The sequence below is a fragment of the Bubalus bubalis genome, chromosome 23 (genome assembly GCF_019923935.1).
Source record: "Bubalus bubalis isolate 160015118507 breed Murrah chromosome 23, NDDB_SH_1, whole genome shotgun sequence".
Lineage (NCBI taxonomy): Eukaryota > Metazoa > Chordata > Mammalia > Artiodactyla > Bovidae > Bubalus > Bubalus bubalis.
This window is the reverse complement of record NC_059179.1, coordinates 24,238,328-24,255,489: the sequence shown is the minus strand read 5'-3', so window position 1 is coordinate 24,255,489 and position 17,162 is coordinate 24,238,328. Positions and strand designations below refer to the sequence as shown.

Here is a 17,162-nt window from a genome sequence, read left to right as displayed (position 1 = left end):
AAAGATAGATAGGAAGAGACTGCAGGACAGAGACAGGGACAGAGACAGAAAGACACTCGGAAAGACTCAGACACACACGCCGAGGGACACAGAGAGTCACAACACAGAGAAAGGCAGAGTCAGAGATGGAGAGACAAGCAGAATGAGAGGGAGAGAGACAGAGAGAGCTCAGAGCAGCACCTTCGTTCCATCTACTTCCTAGGAGCAGACAGAGGGGCAGGTGCAGGTCAAGGCTTGGGCGGAGAGGACAAAGCTAGAGACGGAAACAGGGGGAATGAGTGTCAACATCACAGAGAACAAACCTCTGCCGCCCTTGCGGTGTGCTTGGCACCCTGCTGGAGCCTGCAGGAACGAGCAGGTGTGAGTGCAGGTCCCATCCTAGCTGGGAGACCCACCCCACACCTGGGAGGCAGGAGCAGCAGGCAGGAGTGCCCTTTCCAAGGCCAAATGGGAGGAGAGGCTTCCAAGAGCTGAGGTCACCAGGGGCAGCTTGCTTGAAAGGCCTCATCCGAGTTGCATCTTGCAGAGCAGGTGGGAGGAAGGGACATGGGTTCTCCAGGGGAAGAGGCATCTGCAAACGTGTGGAGGTGAGAAGACACATCTGGGTACTGTCAGGAGGGCCTTGAATGTCACAATAAGGAGGGTGAGGGGGCCCGGCCACACTTGAGCAGAGGAGTGATGTAGTGGGACCTGTGCTTTAGGGAGACCTGGGCTGGCCAGTGGCCAGACCTGAAGGGCAGCAGAATAAAGTGGAGGAAAGGGTCACAGGCACTCACTGAGCCCTCACTCCGTCTCCCAACACCCCCCATCTGACACTACAGTCAAGCAACCCCAAACTGCCAACCCACACCTGGCTGCTTCTCACCTCCGTGCCCCTGACCAGGCAGTACCCTCCGTCTAGAAGGCCTCCCCTTCCCCAACCCGGGCAAACACTGAAACAGTTTCAATGCTTTTCAAGAGACTTCTCTTGCAGGATGGCTTCAGGCAGAGTAAGGCGCCCCTCCTGGCTCCTCCCAGCACAAAAACCGATGTGAAAGCTCCCTGGGCTCAGCGGAGCTAAGTCATGTTCTTAACCAAGAACCGGAAAATGTAACTGGCTCCATCAGTGCCATGGCCTTAACCACACCCAGAATTTGCCTGTCCCCCACAGGCAGCCCCACCAACTGTCCAGCATCAGTATCCAAACCCTGAAGAAAGGAAGGAATCGGCTGGGGAGGGATGGGGGGACAGGGTGGGGCCCATTTGCCTAGAGGTGCTGTGGGCTGGCTGGTTACAGAGCAGTGACTCATCTCCCAGAGAGGAGGGGAGCAGTGGGGGACAGTTGGGCCGGGCAGGGGAGCCTGTAGAGAGAACCTGCCTCTGCCTCACACCCTTGGCCGGACGCCGTCTCCTCCTGGTCCCCTCAGGCCCTTGGAAGAGAAGGAAGAACCTCTTGCAGCCCCTGGCTTGCCCCCAGTGTGGCATTGACCAGAAAAGCAGCTGAAGCCTCCCTGCCCCCCACCCCGGCCGCGGCCATGGATAAATTCCGCACACTCTTCCAGCACTTCCAGTCCAGCTCCGAGTCGGTGATGAACGGCATTTGCCTGCTGCTGGCCATGGTCACCGTCAAGCTGTACTCCTCGTTCGACTTCAACTGCCCCTGCCTGGCACGCTACAATGCCCTCTACGGACTGGGCCTACTGTTCACACCCCCGATCGCCCTATTCCTCTGCGGCCTCCTGGCCAACCGGCAGTCCGTGGTGATGGTGGAGGAGTGGCGCCGGCCCGCCGGGCACCGGAGGAAGGACCCGGGCATCGTCAGGTGCGGTCCCACCCCCCTCCAGCTCCCCGTGGGCATTGTCAGGGGCTCCCCCAACTGCATAAGCACTGCCAGGGGCTCCTCAAACCCCAGTGACCCCATGGGTATGGTCAGGGCTCCCCCAGGAACCCCCAAAGGCACCCTACTTTCAGATGTGCCCCCTGCTCTCCCCCAGAAAATGATACCAAGGCACCATCAGTTCACAGAGACAGATTTGCCAGTCTCCACTCTGGAAACAGATATTTCTGATCCCGTTGTCTGTCACCTTTCCACGCCCAATGATAAAGACACGTGAATGACACAGGACTCCTAAGAATTATCCAGGTCACGTCTGTCCTGCTGGCCATGGATTATAACTCCCCACATGCATGAAGGACCATCCCATGATGTGCATACCGTATTGCACATATGAGAGGCATGGTTGGCTTGAAGGCTGCATCCCGTCTCCTGCAAGCTCCCCGAGGGCAAAGACCTCATCTGCTATCACTGTGTCCTCAGACCCTGGTCGGTGCCTTGTATCAAGAAAAGCTGATGGGGAATTCCCTGGCCGTCCTGTGGTTAGGGCTTGGCACTTTCACTCTTTCACTGTTGTGGCCTGTGTTCAATCCCTGCTCAGGGAACTCAGATCCTGCAAGTCATGTGACACAGCCAAAAAAAAGAGAGAGAGAGAAAAGAAAAGCTGACAGACTTTAGCAATTCATAATACTCCCTGGCCAACAGTGAGCCAAGCTCTGTGCCAAGTACTGTGTGTGCACAGCCTCTGAATTCTTACCTCGGCCCTGGGTCTCTTCCTGTCTTGGATCCATTTTTAAGGATGGGGGAACCTGAGGCACAGAGAGGTTAAGTCACTTGGCTGAGCTCCCACAGCAAGGAAGAAGCTCAGATTCAAATCAAACCCAGAACCGCTGCCCTGAGTGTTTTAGACAAAATACCTAAGTGCTCTAGATCCACGGGCAGTGGTAGGAGGGACTTGGTGGGTTTTAGTTCACTCGTGATCTTCTCCTCTCCCCTATTGATGTAGACAACCGGGGTGTTCTCAAGGGCATATTATGTAACTTCGTAGCAAGTCTTTGTTTCCACCTTGCCCCCATAGAAAATGCTGGAGCCACCCCTGCCTACAACATATTTATAATTCACCACCAGGTAGGCCATGTACACATACACACACACACACATAGCCGGCGCACACCATCCTATGTTTCGTATACAACCTGCCTGCCAATGCAGGAGACATAAGAGACCCAGGCTCGATTCCTGGGTGGGGAAGATCCCCTGGAGGAGGGCATGGCAACCCACTCCAGGATTCTTGCCTGGAGAATCCCATGGACAGAGGAGACTGGTGGGCTACAGTCCTGGGGTCACAAAGAGTCAGACACAACTGAGCGCCTGAGCGCAAGTTAAAAACACCTGCATTCTGTGCACAAGCAGCCTCTCTTTAATGTTGCCAGGGGCTCCTGGCTCCCTGTGATTCAGCCACGCAGGGAGGCTTTTCCTCTGGGGTCTTGTGGTTTCAGCTCCACTGAGCTCCTGTCCTGTGACCAACACCCAATTCAGGCCACCAGACATAGTAGGTCAAAAGAGGCACCTGGGGACAATCAGAGGCTCCCTGGACACTGCAGGGAGGTGTGCAAGTGCCGTCTCTGGGCAGGTTATTCCACAGGACCCTCTTAGTTTAGGGTCCCCCCAAAAGCAGGCTCTGGAAAGAAGTGATAATAAGGAGGCAACTGGGGCTCAGTCCTTCTAGGGGCCTAAGGGAGTGGGTAGAACCCACCTCAGAGTCATCCCACTGAGGGTCCCGGATGCTGGGGCATTAAACTACCAGGCCCTGCCCTCTGGGATTGAGGTCGATTTGGGAACATGAACCCTCCAGGCCACCCCGCACTGGGAGCAGGGACTCCTCTGAAGCCTCAGAGCCATGCAGGGGGTTGAGGTCAGAGGTCTTCAGGCTCTCCACGTGAATAGAAACTACCCACCAAAGCTCTAGATGCTTCTGGCCTGAGCAGAGCACTAACAGAGTCTGCTACAAAGGCTCAGGCAGGAAGAATACCAGCTCCCCAGTGTTCCAGTCCCAGGGCTCCCAGGACCCCAGCTTTGCTTCTCCTCTACCCTCTGCTGCTCAGGCCTCTGCAGTGGGAGCTGCAATCCTCCCTTTGGGGTAACCACGCACCATCCTGGGAAGTTCATCCTCACATCCCCCCTGTAGCCTTCCTGCTGCAGCTGAATTCCAGCTGCCCTGTGTTCCCACTCCCTTCCTCTGTTCCCAGGTACATGTGCTCCTCTGTACTGCAGAGAGCGCTGGCCGCCCCCCTCATCTGGATCCTGCTGGCCCTCCTCGATGGGAAGTGCTTCGTGTGTGCCTTCAGCAGCTCCGTGGACCCTGAGAAGTTTCTAGACTTTGCCAACATGACCCCCAGTCAGGTGCAGCTCTTTCTGGCCAAGGTGCCCTGCAAGGAGGATGAGCTGGTCAGGAACAGCCCTGCTCGGAAGGCGGTGTCTCGCTACCTGCGGTGCCTGTCACAGGTAATTCGGGGGGTTGGGGGGGTTTCTTCTCCCTGCCCTGGGAAATGCCCTGCACTGGTTCCGAGGGGCACGGGGTGAGGAGGTATACATGGTTTCCTGAGGCCCCCCTCCCAATGCTAGAGACACAACCACGGAGCATGTGGTCCCGGGGGGGGGGGGGGCGGGGTGGTAGTCCGAAACATGACCCGCACGCAGGACAGCGTCAGGCCTTAGGAAGTGGGCACTTTGCCATCAACACTGACTCACCTGAGGGTGGAGACCAGGTGTCCATACCCTTCTGGAGTCAGCTAGGCTCATCTCCAGGTTGGATGGCAGGAAAATGCTGCAGATATACTGCACTACCCTGCCCCCACCCGACACACGCATTCTGCCCACTCCTCAGAAATAACACTAATTACCACTTATGAGGCACTTATGTGTCAGGCACTGTGTTAAGCATGTCACATGCATTACTTCATTTAATTCTCAAAACTGCCCTATGAGATAGATGCAATCACGATTGTCCCACTTTGCAGATGAGGAAACTGAGGCTCTGAGAGTTTAGTTCACAAGGCCAAAGGCACACAGTTTGTAAGAGGCTGGGCAGGAATCTAAAATGCCATTCCTCCAAACCCTCCCCTGCTATGCAGGTCCTCTCCAGACGCTTGGCTCCCCACAGAGCACAGAATCCGTTATCCTAGGGACAAACCCCAGCCCAAGCTCCAGATCCCACCCTCACCACTGCCAGAGCCCTGCTTGGGCTGTGTCTCCCCAAAAGTGTTTACACGGTCCCACCACGTGCAGAGCATCACTGGAGATACACCCTAGCTCTCTGGGGTGTCGGGACAGGCTCATGGTGAATGCAGGCCCGTGGAGTGGCAAAGAGAAGACCATGCTTGGGACACACTTGATTCTGCTTCAGACTGTGACCGCAGCCATGAGCCCCTTCCCCTCTGGGCCTCGGGTTCTCCTGCAAAATAAATGGAGGTTCGGTCTACTCACCTTGATGTCCCTGTGGATGTAAACACTGTAGACTAGTTCACTATCCCTGGAAAGAGTGTAGAATCCTCAGACCAGGGGTTGAGTCCTGACTCAGCTGTAAACGATCAGTCATATTAAATGCTCCTCCAAGTAAAATACTCACCCAAGCATTTTAAACTTAGAGTGGGGGGAAGGGAGGGCCTCGTGAGAGGCCAGGCAGAGAGCTTTGTCAATCACATCTACAAATGATAAGGATTCAAATAAGTCTTGTGGTTTAGAGGATGATTTCTCTGTTCCAGGTCTATAAAGTTGCTCCAGTCCTAGGCGATGTCTCAATACCTCTGGCTGGGCAGAGGGGAGGGAGGGCCAGGAGCAGCCAGACTGGGGCTCCAGCCTCAGAATTACTTCAGCTTCTCTTTGCTCTTGGCCTGGAACACTGTTTCCTGTTCACATCTTGTAAACTATCATCAGCCTTTAGGTCTCAGCCTCAACTTCACTGTTCTCTGAGGCCTCAAATTCAGGTCAGGTGTCCCCTCTCAGAATTTCCATGACCCAAGATACATCCCTCAACATGGCACTTAGCCAGTCACCACCTATGTCACTGTCACTCCCACTAAAGTGTCAGCCTGTGAGAGCAAAGACTGAGTCCTCGGTGTCTCCCCAAAAATACAGGATGGATGGATGCATAGATGGGATGGATGCACATATATAAGCATGGATGAAGAACCAGATAAAAAGATGAAAGGATGATGGGTGGATGCACAGATGAATGGATGGGAGTGCAAGAAGGCGAAACTTTACCTCCACCCACCTTGGGTTTTCAGCTGAGACTCTAACAAAAAGAATGATTAACAGGAGGAAAATAAACAGTTTATCATTGTGTGAAGTGCTCATCAGGCAGGGGGAACCTAAAACAGAGTCACTCTAAGCGGTGGCTTAGAACTGCGGCTTATATAGCATCTTCAGTTGTGAACAATACCTTTGTATAGAAATGTCAGGACAAAGGAAAGCAGCTTTATGCTTCCAAGGGTGGAAACTGTGGGAAGATAAATAAATACATGGGAGGAAACTAAAGGAGTAAGGTGTGTTTGTTCAGGAGGAAGGCAGGGGGGATAAATAACAAGTGGATAGATGATTAGATAGAGATAAATGGAAACAAAGATGAGAGTATGGGAACATGAATGGATGGGAGGATAGATGGTTGGATAGGGGGATATGGACAGATAGGAGCATGGTTGAGAGTGTGGCTTGATAGGAAGACAATAGATATATAGTCAGATAAGAGGATGGATGACGAGATGGGTGAGAGATAGTTGGATAGAAAATGGATGGAAGGAGGAATGAATGAATGGGAGAGAGGATGGATGGAGGTAGTTGGTAAAACGGATGACTGAATTGGAAGGCGGGTAGATCTGAAAATGGATGGAAGGGATAAGTAAATGGGGACACCCTTGCCACACTGTACAATATCTGTGTGTCTGAACGCTTACATTAGCGCTCCCCACCCTCTAGGCCATTGGCTGGAGTCTCACCCTGCTGCTGATCGTCCTGGCCTTCCTGGCCCGCTGCTTGAGGCCCTGCTTCGACCAGACAGTCTTCCTGCAGCGCAGATACTGGAGCAACTACGTGGACCTGGAGCAGAAGCTCTTCGACGAGACGTGCTGTGAGCACGCGCGGGACTTTGCGCACCGCTGCGTGCTACACTTCTTCACCAGCATGCAGAGCGAGATGCGGGCACGGGGGCTGCGCCGGGATTCTGCGGGTAGGGGTCCGGAGACCCCTGAGAGGCCCGAGCCCCCAGACGGCCTGGACAGTGGAAGCGGGAAGGCCCACCTGCGCGCAGTCTCCAGTCAGGAGCAGGTGGACAGCCTCCTGAGCGCCTGGTACTCCAGCAAACCACCACTTGACCTCACAGCATCCTCTGGGCTCTGGGGGTGTGGCCTCACCCATCGCGCCCCCACAGTGGTCCCGGGCACCAGGGAGTCCCCACACACTGATGTGTAAGGACCCAGACCACATCATCACGTAAAATGCCCACACTGACAAGGATGTGGGGGCTTTCCATGCAGTGGGGACCCCATGGCAGGGCAGCTTAACCCTTGTCAGCCTCCCTCCCCAAAACAGCCCAGTGCCTGGCCGAGTTTCTGGGCGTGGCCTCTTGTGTGCTCTAAAGCTGTGCTTCACAAACTTCGTTGTGCTCACCTTTTCACCTGGACTCTTGTCAAATGCAGATTCTGATTCAGTCCATCTAGGACCAGGGCCAAGACTGCATTGCTAACGAGCTCCTGATGCTTCTGGTCAGTGGACCAAACTCCAAGTAGAGTAAGAGTCTAAATAGATCTGTTCTGGGTGCTGGGTCCTAGATGTCCATATTCTAAATCTAAAGTAATAATAATGGCAACAGCACCTGCTTGTATGATGCTTACTGTACCAGGCACTGCTCTAACTTCTTTCTATATATAACTCATTTAATCTTAATTATAATCTGATGAAGTAGGATGATGACTAGCCCCATTTTTTTTAGAGAAGAAAAGTGAGGCATTAAAGGTTAAGGTGGCTGAGGTCACCCATATAAGAGCTGGAATTTGATCTCAGGACATCAGCTCTAGAGTCTGCTCTGAGGCACTACGTTAGTCCTCTAGGCTGTGTGTGTGTGTGTGTGTGTGTGCGCGTGTGTATGCACGCATGCATGTTCTAGACTGTGTGTGTGTGTTTTCAGGGCCGTGGCTGGGTTTCCTGCAGCCTCCAACAAGGTTCTCTGAGTGAACTCAGCAAACTCTGCTTGAGAATTCTTCTCAAAAGTACAAATTAGTGTCTCTTGCTGACTACTGCAGATGAATAGCTTTATATCTTTTCAGGGGGATTTTTCTGTTTCTGAATGTCAAGGGAGAGCTGACCCTTCCAGCTCCCATCTTCTCCAGTTCCACCAGTTCTGTTCTAACCAACCAAGGCCAAGCAGCCTTCAGGTGCAGCTCATTTGTCAGCCCAGCCTTCTGCTCACCTCCAGCCAGCAAGCACTTCCTCCGTCACCTCTCCACTCACCACCCTCCTCACCACCTGCAGCCTGACCCCTGAGCTTGACCTTGCTTTCTAAGGCTGCCTCCTTTGCCAGGCATCCCAGGGGCATCTACCCATTGCCCTCAGCAAGAAGCTGACACCATGGTAAGAATTTCCCTAGGGATACGAGGAATGGACCAGAGCTACAAGTCAGGGTGCAAATCAGGTGTCCAGGCAGCCCTAGACATCTCCATTGAACAAACACTCCAGGTGATTCTGCAAAATCCAGTGTTTAAAAACCTCTGGACCAAGCGTGGGTGTGGGGTCTGACTCAGGGATGAAGACCCTCGAAATACCAGGGTTAAATCTTCCTGGAAGAACTGCCTCTGAGTCTCTGGCAGCCCAAACAGCAAGGGTTGAGGAAGATCTATTCTGTGATCTCCTCTGGGTCTCGGCCCTTCCCTGATGACTCACTCACCCCCACCCCCCCCACACATCCTGTTATTGCCTCTGTCAGCACAACAGTGCTTGGTGACCACAGACATGCAGTAGGTTCACTCTATGCTTTACTGGTAGTGAGGGCATGGGGGCAGTACAGGGGTCCTGGAGCCCAGCTCCCTCCATATTAGGCAATCTCTGCTCTCCTGGGTGGTTGCCAAAGGGCCTAGGAGGACCAGACTATCCATACAGCCCAGTCTTTCCCCTGCTACCTTGCTGTGGTCAAGCCATGCAAATGTCTAAAATGGTACTGGGCAGGCCAAGATTTAGGCAAAGTGTTAGCAGGGATTGGTGGGGGAGGGAGGAGGCAGACCTTGGACATGATCCATTCAGCAGGGCCGAGTGCCCAGCCCAGGGAAAGGGGGCTCAGAGACCCCACCCTGGGCTTTAAAGAAGCCGTATCTGGACCAGTAAATGGCCACTGACTGCAATCAATACCCTTGCCTTCTTGTATTGAGCCTACTGCATAGAAAGCGCTGTGCCAGGGAGGAGGGAAGGAAGAATACACAGAGATGCATATTGCCCCGCCCCCAAGGAACTCACTCTCTACTAGAGGGACCGAGATGGGTACAGAAATCATTACAACCCAAAGCAAAATGTGTAAAGTGATATGATAGCGCCAAGCTGTGTGCCACAGAGATTCAGCATGAAGAGTAGTGGCTCCAAGCTGAGAGAATCAGAAGGATCTCATTACAATGGGCCTTAAAGGATGGGGGCGGGGGGTTGACAAGTAGAGAGGGATGGGGGTGGGGAAGCAGAGCATCTACAAGGAGGAAACAGAACAAAAGCAAAGAATTGGGGTTCTCTGATTCACTCAGCAAACATTGATGGAATGCCTAGAGCACCAAAGAGCAGGAAAGGCATCGTCCTATCTTAGTGGAGATTCCAGTCTGAAGGGGAGATAAGACATGAGCCAGTGAACAAACAACCGAGTGCAGGGTGTGCAGTCCGGCCTGGGCAAAGTGAAGGACCGTGGCTAGAGGACCGAGGAGTCTATTCCAATGAATCCCACCAAGAGATGCTTTCTGAGCCCCACATCCAGTGACCCCTTCTTGGATCCTCAGCCTTTGATAGCCCTCAAATGCCTCCTTACCCTATTCAGTCCCCAGATGACATGGTTTCAAAACCCAAACCTCTTTGCCATCATCCTTTCACACCACCATTTACTCATATCCTGGGAGAGAGGCCGTGTGTAGTGCATGCCACTCCACCTGGGGGTGAGGGACCCAGGTGGCAGGCTGCCACCTGCTCCCCTCCCAGGAGAGCAGCCCTCGTGGGTGCTCATGCTCATTGCCCAAGTCTCCTTCAACTCTGGGAGACAGTCCTTCTGAACACACCCTGTACACAAGGCCTCTCCTCTGGGATACACAGTGACCAGCTGGGCAAGGCAGAAATGTACTGTAAGAGTGACTTTGGCTCTGTTAGTCCCCTGTCTCATATGGTCTGGGCAGCTGCAGTTCTGCACGAGAAGTGGAAGATGGTGGCATCCTTAAGGGCTTTGCTCAGGTCTTTGAGTTTATCCTACAGGCAAGTGCTTCCGGGCAGAGTCAGAAGGCAGAATGATACTCCACCTGGCAGTGATCCCTGAAGCTGAAGGAATGGATACACCAGCGAGAGAGAGAGACTGAGTGAGAAGAGGAAAGACTGAGACCTTTAGAGCTTTAGGGGAGAAAGACGGGGCAGCAAGTGAGAATAAGGAAGCACAGGGGCAGAAGTTCTGTAAGAATGCCAGGGGGCAACCTGGTGCTCTGTGACAACGTAGAAGGGTGGGATGGAGTGGTGGGTGGGAGGGAGGTTCAAGAGTGTTAGGACATCCATATACTTATGGCTGATTCACGTGGTTGCATGGCAGAAACCAACACAACATTGGAAAGCAATTATCCACCAATGAAAAAAAATTTTTAATTACGTTTTGAAAGCCAAAACTGATCAAGTTTTGACTATTTCATTCAATTCATGCCTTGATGAAATAAGATTTTACTAGATGAACTCTAAGACCCTTCCCAGCACTGGTATTCTATGGTTGTAAGAGTCCAATCTTGGTAATATCTAAATAATTATTAGAGTCATAGAGATTTGTACTTTCTGGGGAACAGAATCAATCAATAAACAAGCAGCTTTTTTAAGGAAAAAAAAAAAGAATGCCAAGAAGGAGTGAATTTCAAGATGAGGGAATGAATGAATGAAAGTTGCTCAGTAGTGTCCAACTCTTTGTGACCACATGGACTATACAGTCCATGCAATTCTCCAGGCTAGAATACTGGAGTGGGTAGCCTTTCCCTTCTCCAGGGGATCTTCCCAACCCAGGGATCAAACTCAGGTCTCCTGCATTGCAGGTGGATTTTTAACCAGCTGAACCACAAGGGAAGCCCAAGAATACTGGAGTGGGTAGCCTATTCCTTCTCCAGGGGATCTTCCCAACCCCAGAATCAAACTGGGATCTCCTGCATTGCAGGTGGATTCTTTACCAACTGAGCTGTCAGGGAAGCCCTAAAGATGAGGGAAGGATGAGCAATGGATCCAGAGCTTCAGGGAAACCAACAGTGGAGGCACAGGGGATTCAGCGAAAATCACAGGTTCTTGGTAACCTTCCAGGGCAGGGGAATGCGTCCCCAGGGAGGTGGTCCTGGCAAAGCAGATGGATGGGTTTCTGTAGGAATCACCTAAGTCCCTGGGCACCTGCCCCACCCAGCCTCATAAAGGAAGAGAGGGAGGTCTGGAGCCTGCTCCCATTTAGAATATTGATATGGAGGAGGGCACCAGGACCCAAAGACTATGATGGGAGTCAAGGAATCCATACCTCTCTGCTGAGAGCCCACCTCTGCCCAACTCTTTGAGGTCAAATGAAATGAGTTCTCCTTGAAGCTTGATCAGCTCTCACATCGGGGAGGGCCGGAGGGCTATGGGAAGAGGAGAGTGGTCCTGAGGCTCTAGAGAAGAGCAGTAGGAGATGGCTGGGGTGGCCAATGGTAGCAGAATAGAGGTGACATTGGTCTGCCAGTGGCTATCGCCGTGGTGGTGAGCTTTGAATGTACACCAGCCCTTCCTGCCCACCCAGCTGGCACATAAAGGGGGACCTGCTCTTCAGCCCTTCCTACTCTGCTCACAGAAGCTAACAGAGCCAGAGTGGGGAGGACTGTCATATCCTATTTGTGTCCAGATTCCTACCTCCTCACAAATTCATCTTGGTCCAAGGCTCACTTCTCTCCTTTATTCACTTATTCGAGTATTCATTCCAATATTCAGCACTTGTTAACTGAGCATCTCTTACACGAGGCACACTGTTCTGAGCCCCAGGAACATAGCAGGAAAACAAAACAGATGTGGGCCTTTATGGTCCGATGGGAGCTCTGGATGTTAAGCAAACACACCCTCCAAAACACATTACTAACTGAGATCAGTGCTGTGAAGAGGAAGTACATGGGCCGGGCGGAGGGCATGAAAGCCTTTGTCAGCAGGACTCAACTAAGCTAAGGGTTCAGGATCTTCTCTCAAGAAAGGCAACCTACTGAATAGAAGATATTTACAAATGATATCCCAGTAAGGAGTTAGTATCCAAATGATACAAAGAACTTACACAACCCAACGTCAAAAAAACAAACAACCTGATTTAAAAAATGGGCAGAGGAGCTGAATAGACATTTTTCCAAAGAAAAGATATCTATGGCCAACAGGCACATGAAAAGATGCTCAAAATTATGAATAATCAGGAAAAGGCACATCAAACCCACAATGAGATGTCACCTCACACGTCAGAATGACTATTATCAAAAAGACAACAAATAACAAGTGTTGGTGAGGGTGTAAGTGTTCGTGCAGCCACTAGGGAAATAGTAGGGAGATTTCTCAAAAAGTTAAAAATAGAACTACTATATGATCCAACAATTCCACTCTTGAGTATTTATCTGGGAAAAAAAAAAAAACACTCTCATATTTTAGAGTGACAAGAACCAGAACTCAGTTACATGCATTTCTTATCTTTGAGACTTATTTCCATGAGCCAACATCCCTATGTTCATTGCAACATTATTTACAAGAGTTAAGATATGGAAGCAACCTAAGTTCCCATCAACAGATGAATGGATAAAGAAGATGTGAAATGTGTGTATATAACAGAATATTACTTAGTCATAAAAAAGAATGAAATCTTGCCATTTGCAATGACATGGATGGGCCTAGAGAGTTTTATGCTAAATGAAATGAGTCAGATAGAGGAAAGACAAACACAGTATGATTTCACTTATGTGTAGAATCTGTAAAACAAATGAACACATGTCACAAACAGAAAGAAAGTCATTGATATAGGAAACAGATAGTTCCTAAGGGGAGAGGACTTAGGGGAGGGGAGAAATAGGGAAGGGAGATTAAGAGGTGCAAACTTTTAACTGCAAAATAAATGAATATTCATTCAAATATTCAGCACTTGTTAACTGAGCATCTCTTACACCAGGCACACTGTTCTGAGCCCCAGGAACGTAGCAGGGAAACAAAACAGACGTGGGCCTTTATGGTCTGATGGGGAGCTCTGGATATTAAACCAACACACTCTCCAAAACACATTACTAACTGAGATCAATGTTGTGAAGAAGAAGTACACGGGTATGAAATGTACAGTATGGGAAATATAGTCAATAATTGTGTAATATCTTTGTATGGTGACAGATGGGGACAACTTACCATGGTGATTGTTTTGAAATGTATAGAAACATCAAATCACTATGCTGGGTACCAGGAACTAACCTAGTGTTGCTGGTCAACTATACTTCAAAAACAAACAAACAAAAGAATGGGTGGAGCTCAGAGGCACCTGTTGCACTGATGTCTAGGGTCAGAGAGAGAAAGATGAAAAAGAGCAGAGACAATAGTAAGAGGTGGGGGCTTCTATGCCAGAACTCAATCACATGACCCTAAGCCACATGAAACGGGCAGGAATTGTAAGGAAGCCCATGAAATGTTTGCTGGGCACTGCCATTTTTTGTCACAATGTACAACCTCCAGTACAGTTTGACTGATGCAGAAGAGAATAGCACTCTGTCCTTATCAGTTAAAGCCCTCATACCTCTGATGAAACAGCCTGACAGTCCTTGAGCCACCCTGGCAGCCCCATCTGACTCATGGCTTGGTGCTCCCCCAGTTGCTGGATGAGCGCTGTGCGCTACACACACACTCATGCTGTCCTATGCAAATGAGGCATTTTCCTAAAGTACAGCATCCACTCTCCAGAGGCCCCCTTTGCATGCTGCTTTCCATGACACTTAACTCTTTCAAGGTGGAGGGGACTCATCGGCACTGGGATGGGTGCCCAGACGGCACTTCAGAGGGCAGGAGGAGAAGGGGCTGGTGCACACCCCAGCGGCGGCCGTGGTTGGGTTTGCTGTTAATGCATTGAAACGTTTGAGTGGGGCTATGATATCCTGCTCTCCATGTACACCCAGTCATGCTCAAGGAGTTCAGGGGAGAAGTGGTGAAGACACAAAACATTGCTAAGTCACTACCAAATATCCTGCCACAGTCGGCAGGGTAATGGGCTCCCAAAGTCCACCAAGGCTCCCCTATCTCCAGAATGTGTTACCTGCAATAGGGACTTGGCAGATATGATTCTGCTGAAAAGCTTGAGATGGGGAGATGATCCTAGATTAGCCAGGTGGGAGGTTCCTAACCTTCCTCAAATCCCAGTGCATCATGACATTGGTCACCTTGGTACATGACACTGGGGCAAACCAAGGGAATTTGGAGATATCTTTTGAGAGCCTGTTGGGAAAAAGGCAATTATATTACTATCTTCTTGATCTAATATAATTATGAGAATAATAAGGAAGATGTAAAACAAAGCATTAGGAAAGATATTAAATATTGAATTGATACAAAACATTAAAATGGAATCTCCCAGGCTTCTTAAAATGAGAAATTTGAGCTTTCTTCAGTGAGCACAGCTTTTTAACATTGGACTTTTTGCATGAAATGACCACAGGCAATTCTCATTCAAGGGTCTTTTACAAAAGTTTTTAATTTTATTTTGTAAGGGTCTTTCTTAAAATTAACAGATAACATTATATTAGTTTCAGGTGCAAAACATAATAATTAGTTATTTGTTCATTGTTAAATGTTCCCCACAATAAGTCTAGTTAGCATTCATCACCGTGCATGGTTAAAAAAATTCTTTTTATGATGAGAACTTTTGAGATCTACTCTCATAGCAGCTTTCAAACATACAATACAGTATTATTAACCAAAGTCACCATGGCTCCTGGTCCCGTTACTTCATGGCAAATACATGGGGAAACAGTATAAACAGTGACAGATTTTATTTTGGGGGCTCCAAAATCACTGCTGATGGTGACTACAGACATGAAATTAAAAGATACTTGCTCCTTGGAATAAAAGCTATGACCAACTTAGACAGCATATTAAAAAGGAGAGACATTACTTTGCCCACAAAGATCTGTCTAGTCAAAGCTGTGATTTTTTCATAGTCATGTATGGATGTCAGAATTGGACTATAAAGAAGGTTGAAGGCCAAAGAATTGATGCTTTTGAACTGTGGTGTTGGAGAAGACTCTTTAGAGTCCCTTGAACTGCAAGAAGATCAAGCCAGTCAAACCTAAACGAAATCAGTCCTGAATATTCATTGGAAGGACTGATGCTGAAGCTGAAGCTCCAATACTTTGGCCACCTAATGCGAAGAGCTGACACATTGGAAAAGACCCTGATGCTGGGAAAGATTGAAGGCAAGTGGAGAAGGGGATGACAGAAGATGAGATGGTTGGATGGCATCACCAGCTCAATGGACATGAGTTTGAGCAAGCTCCGGGAGTTGGCGATGGACAGGGAAGCCTGGTGTGCTGCAGTCCTTGAGGTCGCACAGAGTTGGACACGACTGAGTGACTAAACAACAACAAAGGGGATGATAAACTTAAAACCAATTTTTACAGTCATATAAACATCTACAATGGCTTGAATGGTATGTAAAGACTCTAACATTCATTGACTTTCAATAACTGTAATTACAATTCTAGTGATCATAAGAATAATGGATTTAGAATCCAATCAAGCTGTTTTAATCCAAGTATTTTAAAATCACACTGAAGTTAGGATTTGCAGAGAGTGTATATGTGTTTAGAGCGGCACCTGAAGTCAACTTGGGCACCATGAAGAGGGTACATCAGCTACAAATAGAGACCCATGTCCACCACAGATGGAAGGCAGAGATTCCAGGCAGCCTCTTGGAGCCACACTCCTGCTGGGCTCCCAGCCTCCTGGGTCACCTCACCCCACATTCCACACGGGGGGCTGTGTGCCAGGCTCTGCCTGCCGCCCAGACCTTTTGTCAGCTGTCTGCATTGATGCACAGTAGATGCACAAGGGTGGACACCCCCTTTGCTGGGTCTCTCTCACCTGCTGTCCACCAGTGCCCCTCCTCAGCATCCTCTAACAGGGTCCTCCAGTGGCCACCAGCCTGAGTGCTCCAGTTATCCAAGGCCCAGCTTGAGGGCTGATGGGAGCAATATCCTTCCCCACCTGTATCCTACTTGTGACATGCTAGCATTGAGAAGAAAGCCAAAAAAATAAAAAATGCTTCCCTGCCCCCTCCCTCACCTCCCTACTCCCACCTGGCCTGGGTTCAAATCCCCCTTTTCCACCCACAAGTTGTGTAGCCTTTAGCTGGTGTCGGGGAGAAAGAAACCTGTCCTCTACACTTCTGGTTCTTCTGACTGGTTTAAGAATTAAATTGAAACAAGACAAATTAACAGGAGAAAATCAAATTTAATTTCATATGTATGGGAATCTCACATATATGAGAGATTCAGAGACAGAAAGATAAAATGAGGTACTTAACAACCATCCTGAGCTAAGGAATGGGGTAGGAGCCTGGAGGCTTCCTAGGACAGGATAGTCATGCACAGGACAATAAGTGTTACAAAACCAGGTCTGTTTGCCCAACACACAGCAAACCAAACACTGAGATGACAAGATCTGTAGCAGAGGAAGAGTTTTTCCCACAGGGAAGACAATTGAGGTGGGAGAACAAGCCTCAGATCTCTGTCCCCCAAGGCAAGGGGGTTGGGATATTTATGGAATAAGCCGGTGGTCTTGGCATGGGGAAAGGTGATTGGAGGCAAGGGAAACGTGAGGTAACTGGTGTCCTACAGAGGGGTACCTGGTTACATGCTTCTGAATACTCAAAACTGTAGGCACTTAGCAGGACCTGAGGGTAGTTTTCCAGTCTCTGATGGAGAAGGCAATGGCAACCCACTTCAGTACTCTTGCCTGGAAAATCCCATGAAAGGAGGAGCCTGGTAGGCTACAGTCCATGGGGTCATGAAGAGTCGGACACGACTGAGCGACTTCACTTTCACTTTTCACTTTCACGCATTGGAGAAGGAAATGG

At 49.8% G+C, this 17,162-nt stretch overlaps 1 protein-coding gene across 1 annotated transcript; it reads left to right on the top strand.

The window, feature by feature from the left end:
• Positions 1–1,271: 1,271 nt before the first annotated feature.
• On the top strand, positions 1,272–7,775 carry CALHM3 (calcium homeostasis modulator 3). Its single transcript, XM_006067748.4, has 3 exons — positions 1,272–1,801; positions 4,063–4,318; positions 6,791–7,775. Exons 1-3 carry the CDS (start codon positions 1,515–1,517, stop codon positions 7,280–7,282), a joined length of 1,035 nt encoding a protein of 344 aa, XP_006067810.2. The 5' UTR covers positions 1,272–1,514; the 3' UTR covers positions 7,283–7,775.
• The last annotated feature ends 9,387 nt before the right edge of the window (positions 7,776–17,162 follow it).

Coding starts and splice junctions, on each gene's coding strand:
- CALHM3 (XM_006067748.4), top strand. CDS start 1,515: ATGGATAAATTCCGCACACTCTTCCAGCACTTCCAGTCCAGCTCCGAG. Junction 1,802..4,062: donor AAGGACCCGGGCATCGTCAG/GTGCGGTCCCAC, acceptor CTCTGTTCCCAG/GTACATGTGCTCCTCTGTAC. Junction 4,319..6,790: donor ACCTGCGGTGCCTGTCACAG/GTAATTCGGGGG, acceptor CCCACCCTCTAG/GCCATTGGCTGGAGTCTCAC.